The 7,146-nt window shown below is 45.0% G+C and overlaps 1 protein-coding gene across 1 annotated transcript; it reads left to right on the forward strand.

Moving 5' to 3' along the window:
• The first annotated feature begins 1,237 nt into the window (after window positions 1-1,237).
• LOC121871976 (cuticle protein 16.5-like) lies at window positions 1,238-3,132 on the forward strand. The gene is made up of 2 exons (XM_042374598.1): window positions 1,238-1,295; window positions 1,913-3,132. Exons 1-2 carry the CDS (start codon window positions 1,284-1,286, stop codon window positions 2,831-2,833), a joined length of 933 nt encoding a protein of 310 aa, XP_042230532.1. The 5' UTR covers window positions 1,238-1,283; the 3' UTR covers window positions 2,834-3,132.
• The last annotated feature ends 4,014 nt before the right edge of the window (window positions 3,133-7,146 follow it).

The raw sequence follows: 7,146 nt of genomic DNA on the forward strand, positions 1-7,146 counted from the left end.
AAGGAAATCTGCCGTGATGTCATGGTTGAACTGACCCTTCTTCCATTGGACGGTGAGATCTTCCAACACAGGACTTCAAACACATCCAACGAAGCCCGTGGTGACGTCAGTGCGAGAAGATTCTGGACGCGGGGACAGCGAGCCTTCTTCGACATCAGGATTTTTTATCCCATGGCCGCATGTCATCGTAACTTAGCTCTTGGTGCTGCACACAGTAGGAACGAGAACGACAAGATAAGGGCATACGGGGAGAGAATTCAAAACGTTGATCAAGGCAGCTTCACTCCTCTAGTGATCACAACCTCTGGGGGGATGTGACCAAGTGCAAGATGTTTCTACGCCAGACTCGTGGAGGTGATCTCCGAACAGAAGCAGCAGCACAGAAGTTATGTTACAGCCTGGATGAGATGTCGACTGTCTTTCTCTCTCCTTTGGGCGGCTTTGCTCTGCCTCAGAGGAACGAGAGCTTCTGCCCCAAAGCCGACAACAGCTGCAGATATTGATTATGAGGCTACAGTTACTGAATGCCGCATAGACCTGTAGCTCAACTAATTCAACACAGCTAGGATAGCTACTTATGTATTAGGATACTTAATATTAAGGTAATAAAATGGTGGCGTAGGTGTGGCTATTCGGGGAGGCTGGAGGCCACATTTAAAAAAAGTAGTAGTAGTAGTAGTAGTAGTAGTAGTAGTAATAATAATAATAATAATAATAATAATAATAATAATAATAATAATAATAATAATAATAATAATAATAATAATAATAATAATAATAATAATAATAATAATAATAATAATAATAATAATAATAACAATAATAATAATAATAATAATAATAATGATAATAATAATAATAATAAACATCTTCCCCAGACAGAATGAAGTGCTGAGCAGCCTCAGGCGACATCCCTCCACCCCCTCCCCATGACTCCTCTTATAGAAATCATCTGTCTCCCTGTGTCCTACCCCTGGAGTAAATCACTAAATCATGGCCTCCATACCTCCTACTCATGGTCTCATGGCCTCCTGCTCGTGAGCTCTATATTTGCTACTCATGATCTCCATGTCTCCTACTCGTGGTCTACGTGTCTCCTACTTATGTTTTCCTTGTCTCCTACCCCAGGAATGAGTGGCGGGGGAGGGGGGGGGGCAAGGGGCAGATGAAAATGGTCCGTTAGGATGTGTCGACCCCGCCCTGCCCATACCAGACCTTGAGCAGTAGTATAAAACCCTCGCCGCCACCACACTCTGGCAGACAGCTCCTCTCCTGCCCTCAACATGAACCCTCTGGTGAGTACAGCGCCTAATACAGTCACAGTCACATAGATTAGTCAGAAAGTAGAAGTGAAAGTTTTAGTTGTAGAATTAGGATCGTATTGTTCATTCAGTAATATACCAAAGTGTAGAATCGATATACAAAAGTTAACTCACAGTAGCACAAGCGCAGGGTCAGGTACAAGTACAGTACACAGTCCATACACTAAAGTTATGTTCTCTTAACCGTAGTTTGGTGAAAAAAGAAATCAACGTTGAAAACTCTGAAAGGCGAGTACAGTAATGAGTTCCTACATCGAGAGCTATACAATTCATTGCCTTAGAATAATTGAACAATTCTATAATTAAATAAGAAACAAATATAATTATTTACTTTAATTTGGTCCTGTTTACAGAGGAAAATAACCGCGCATACATGTATGTGCATGTACTCTATATCTCGTTAAATACTCAAAGTTATCATGACTGCCATCTTGTTTGTTTAAAACTTAAGTGAGACAGTTAGAAGCTTTCTCAACTTCCAATTATGAAGACATTTAAACCTAAGAAACATTGAGAATTCAACTTTGTGTCGTTGTATCTCACGGCTGTAGGAGTTTTTAAGTACATGTGCTCTCTCTTTACCTCTACAGACTGTAGTGTGCATCGCGGCTGTGGCGGCCTGCAGCAGTGGGCAGCTGATTGGCTACCCAGGCATGTATGGCGCCTATCCGGGTCTCCTACGAGCAGCAACACCTATCACCCTGAAGTCTGGGACTCCCACACCCATCGCCTACAACATGGCCCCTTTCGCCCCTGTGATGCCCATCCAGACCCAACACCACTCTCAAGACGAATTTGGTCAGTACTCCTTCGGCTTCGCTGGCGGTCCTTCTTCCCGCGCTGAGACCCGTGACGCCTTCGGCATCGTCCGTGGATCTCACAACTACATAGACAGTGACGGCAAGGTGCAGACCCAGCACTATGTGGCCGATGCCCTTGGCTTCCGTGTGTCCGGCACCAACCTGCCCGTGGCACCAGAAGTCCCAGAGGCTGCTGCCCTGGCTGCCCCAGGTCCCCTCCCCGAGCCAGTCAAGGACACCGCTGAAGTCGCCGCCGCCAAGGTCGCCTTCAAGAGTGCTTATGATGAAGCCGCAGCAGCCTCCGCTGCTGCCCCCGATACCCGTGCGAAACGGTCTGTCCCGGCAGCAACCACTCACCTCACCCCCTACCCTAACATGCGCTTCTCTTATGGGTTCTCTGCTCCCCTGAACTACGCCAACCCCGCCATCTTTGGCTCCGCCATCACTCCTTACGCCGCTGGCATCCCCGCCATCAACCACGCCGCCAGCATCCCCTCCATCAACTACGCCGCCGGAATCCCCGCCATCAACTACGCCACCGGCATCAACGCCATCAACTACGCAGCCGGCATCCCTGCCATCACCTCCTACGCCGCCGGTATCCCCGCCATCACCACCTACGCCGCCCCCTCTACTGCTACCCCACTTGACGCTGAGATGCTCCGTGTGATCAACACCCCAAACCACGCTGTCTCCTACCGCGTCGACTAAGCCACTAAGTCAGGGTCCAGCTGTCTCCTACGCCGTGTTCCAGGTGTCGTAGAACTCCTGTCGTGGAGGTCGTGATGTATGGCTCACAATGTAATGACATCGAACCTTTGATTGATTACACAAATGTCTCCAGTAATCTCATCATGGAGAATTCGATGACAATAGTTGAGGTGACCATCACAACATCTACACCTCCACGGCTTGGTGTTGACGAGCCTCCGCGGTCTGTGTATATGTGTTCATGTTGACCTGAATCTTCACATTCCCTTGAAAATGTTAATAAATAAATATTGCAATGATGGTGTTGTTTATGTTGCTCCCAGTAACGTTATCGCCTTGCGGTCGTTTCTCACTATCCTCCTCCAGGCGGTGCTCCACGACTACCACTCGCCACACCTCACCAGTCACTCCTCTCTAAAGATGATTCTTACTCTTCAACTTGCTCCGTATTAGACATTATTTATGTGACAGTCACCTGGAGTTTCTGTTTCCACTTCACTCGAGGTTCATCTCTAAGTGGCTGCAGAAGAGTAGTGTGTACGAGAGTTGACAGTTCCTATTGTTATATCTGAATATTCAATTGGCAAAATAAGAGTGCACTTTATTTACTACCAATGGCAACCTTCTTAGTCATCTCTGTGTTAAATATACTTTTATATAAATATTTATCCCAAGACATTGAACATCGTACGATATAGTTGTGTATTCACGACTATACCGAATATGTATCTATACATATGTATCTCTTCTCTCTCTCTCAAACGTAATATTTTCCGCAAGTGAACGATTGAAAATTCATCTACTTGGGTAACTTCAGAGAATGGGCGCCACAATACAGGGCCTTGACCTTAACCTTAACCGGAGAGCTTTAATTTAACATCACCAAAGGCATAAAAATAAATTACAGGAAAATAGTGAATCTGGAAAAAAATGCCGATAAAAACTTAAAAACAGATCCTCTTACCATATAATGGACTTAGTATATATAGGTTTGATATAACGTTTCTAGTGTTTTTAATAGTATTTTATCTGGTGTGTTAAGGTCGTTTCACACCGGATGCTATACTAGTTACGAAGCTGATTTTCGGTCGCTGTGCTTACTTTGTGAGTGTTCACACCGGATAATATGAATGCCATGTATTTCGAGAGACACTCCCATTATCGTTGCATCAGTTGAGGTGGAAGTTGTGCACAGTGGTTTTATGAGGAAGAGGAGGAAATCTTACTACTGACTCTAGGAATGTCTAAGAAAAGACATTAGAAGTGGGTACATAAAACATATGTGAAAAGACCAAACTTTGGTGAATACCATCATCTTGTGTACAAGTTTTCAGTTGATGAAGAAATTTTGACAATATGTCACATTGCCCCTCGCTCAGTTTAGTGAAGTTCTATTAATAATTGAAAAGGATATCAAGAAACAAGATACGAACACGTCTCTGTAATTATCTGAAGTCATGTCATACAGCCTTAACAACATCAACCTAGAGAAGTCGACCTAGGGGTACGTGTAAGCCCGGACCTACGGCCTAGAAAACAGTGTGTTAATGTTCGAAATAAGGCAAACAGAGTATTGGGTTTTATATCTAGAAGTGTAAGTAACAAGAGTGCAGAGGTCTTATTGCAACTATATCTTGCGCTAGTGAGGCCGCACCTCGATTATGCGGTTCAGTTCTGGTGCTCCTAGTATAGAATGGATACAAATTCACTAGAGTCGGTGCAGCGAAGAATGACAAAAATGATTCCGGGACTTAGAAACCTTCCATATCAGGATAGGTTAAAGAAACTTAACTTGCGTTCCCTAGCAACTTTGTAGTAAGTGCGGGAACTCTGGAAAGTTTCAAAAGGAGGCTAGATAGATTCATGGACGATAGAGAGTGGTAGTAACTCTCGACAGGAGCTACCATGCACAGGCCAACCGGCCTATTGCAGACTCCTTATTTTCTTATGTTCTTATGTTCTTATATAAGCAAGAATGTTTCCTCACTTCTTCAATATGTTGCGCCATTGTCCACGTGCACTGATACACAAAGTAAATAGTAATATGGTTGGGATTGACCTTTATGCGTTATTTTATTCATTAGATCTTCCTGTATAAGGATACAGTCAAAACTATATCCTGTTGTGTGTAAGACTTTATCCCGTTATGTAGTTCTTTACCGTGATCGTCTTTCCTGTTCGACTAATTGGTTCCCTGAGGCTTTATCTTCCCATGCCCCCGACCTGCTCACGCCACCGACTCTTCATTGCAAACTCAGCTTACGCCGACATACACTCCTTACAAACTCAGCTTAGTGGAAGTTGGATACTTACTTGCTTAACAGGAAGAAAGGATCCCCGCTTAATGTGGAGTAAAGAAACAGCTTAATGGAGAATATTGAGGCAAGGTTGAACGCAGAGGAAGAAGGCCAGCTTAACAAAGTAAGGAATCCAGCTTAGCAGAGTCAGGAGGCCAACTTGATGGCAAGTAAGGAAGCAGCTTAATGGAGAATATTGAAACTAGCTTATCGGGGAGTAAGAAGGCCATCTTAACACCTGGGTAGAAGTCTACGGCACCTCTTGGCCGCCTGGCTGTTGACAGACCTCGTGTTGTTACCCACTGAAGGGCGGACGGCAGGAGGCAACAATTAGCCTTTGAAGTGGAGTAAAAACGAATATAAAATTGATAAGTGGATAAAACTTGATCTTTTTTTTTTTAGGGGGAAAAGATTTTTATTGGAAAGTTCTTGAAGATGAGGTGGTAGTAGTAGTAGTAGTAGTAGTGGTAGTAGAGGTCAAAATAACAAAGGATGGCCAAATAACTCTTGGTGCGGTAATTGGCACGAAAGACTTCAAGACCGAGTACGTAACGGGAAAGGTGAAAGAGTGGGTTAAGGAAATCCAAGCTCTGTCTGAGATTGCTAAAACAGAGCCACATGAAGCGGTTGCGGCATTCACCCATGGAGTCAAGCATTGCTGGAATTACCTGATGCGCACTATCCCTGATGTCGGACCCCTCCTCCGCCCCCTGGAAGAAGCCATCAATGTCGCTTTTAGCCCAACACTAGTGAAAAACCATTACTTAACCCCAGCAGAAAGGTCTCTCTTTGCACTACCACCGAGACAAGGAGGAATGGGATTGACTATTCTAGTGGAGCTTACCCGTACAGAACATCAGAACTCTGTCAAGCTCACGGTAGCTCTCACTGAGCACATAATAGATCAGAATGCAGCAAGTCAGGTGGATACCAACAATATTAAACAAGAATCGACGGTCCATTACGACAGAGCGGCAGCACGCCCAAAGTGATAAACTGCAACAACTGTTGCAACAAGTGCCAGAGAACGTGAAAAGAAAAGTAGCTATAGAGCAGGAGGTGGGCGCCTGAAAATGGTTAACAACGTTACCAATAAGCGATAAAGGCTTCATCCTTAATAAACAAGAATTCACAGATGCCCTTGCCCTAAGGTACGGTAGGCAAGTAGAAGGTTTGCCCTCCCAATGCGTGTGCGGCTCATCTTATGACATCGACCTCGCCATGGCGTGCAAGAAAGGGTTTTTCGTATGCATGAGGCATGACGAAGTAAGGGATCTAACAGCAAATCTACTGAGGGAAATCTGCCACACCGTCATGGTGGAACCGCCCCTCCTTTCAGTGGAAGGTGAGAACCTCCGTCACAGGACTCGAAACACATCCAACGAAGCCCGTCAGTGCTCGAGGATTCTGGACGTGGGGACAGCGACCCTTCTTTGACATAAGGATTTTCGACACCATGGCCGCATGCCACCGTAACCTAGCTCTCGATGCTGCACACAAGGGGAACGAGAATGACAAGAACAGGGCGTTATGGGAAAGAATTCAGAATGTTGATCAAGGCGGCTTCATTCCTCTGGTGTCCACAACTTTTGGCGGGATGGGATCAATTGCAAGATGTTTCTATGCAAGACTGGCCGAGATGTTATCTGAACAGAAGCAGCAGCCCAGAAGTTACATTGCAGCTTGGTTGAGATGTAGGCTGTCCTTCTCTCTCCTTAGGTCTGTGGCTCAACTAACTCAACACAGCTAGGATAGCTACTTTTGTATTAGGATAATTAATTTTAAGGTAATAAAATGGCGGTGAAGGTGTGGCTATTGGGGTAAGCTGGAGGCCACGTTTTTGAAAAAGTAGTAGTAGTAGTAGTAGGTTTCCAGGGTGACTATATCCCACCAAATGCTGTCCTGTTCGAGAAAATAAGAGGAGAAATGGTGTGGAAAAAGGCACTGAAGACTCGAGGAGGAGCCGGCCCTTCAGGTCTGGATGCAAACGGTTGGAGAGTCATCCTCAGCATAAAC

Source organism: Homarus americanus, unplaced genomic scaffold (assembly GCF_018991925.1).
Source record: "Homarus americanus isolate GMGI-L3 unplaced genomic scaffold, GMGI_Hamer_2.0 scaffold51476, whole genome shotgun sequence".
Classification (NCBI taxonomy): domain Eukaryota; kingdom Metazoa; phylum Arthropoda; class Malacostraca; order Decapoda; family Nephropidae; genus Homarus; species Homarus americanus.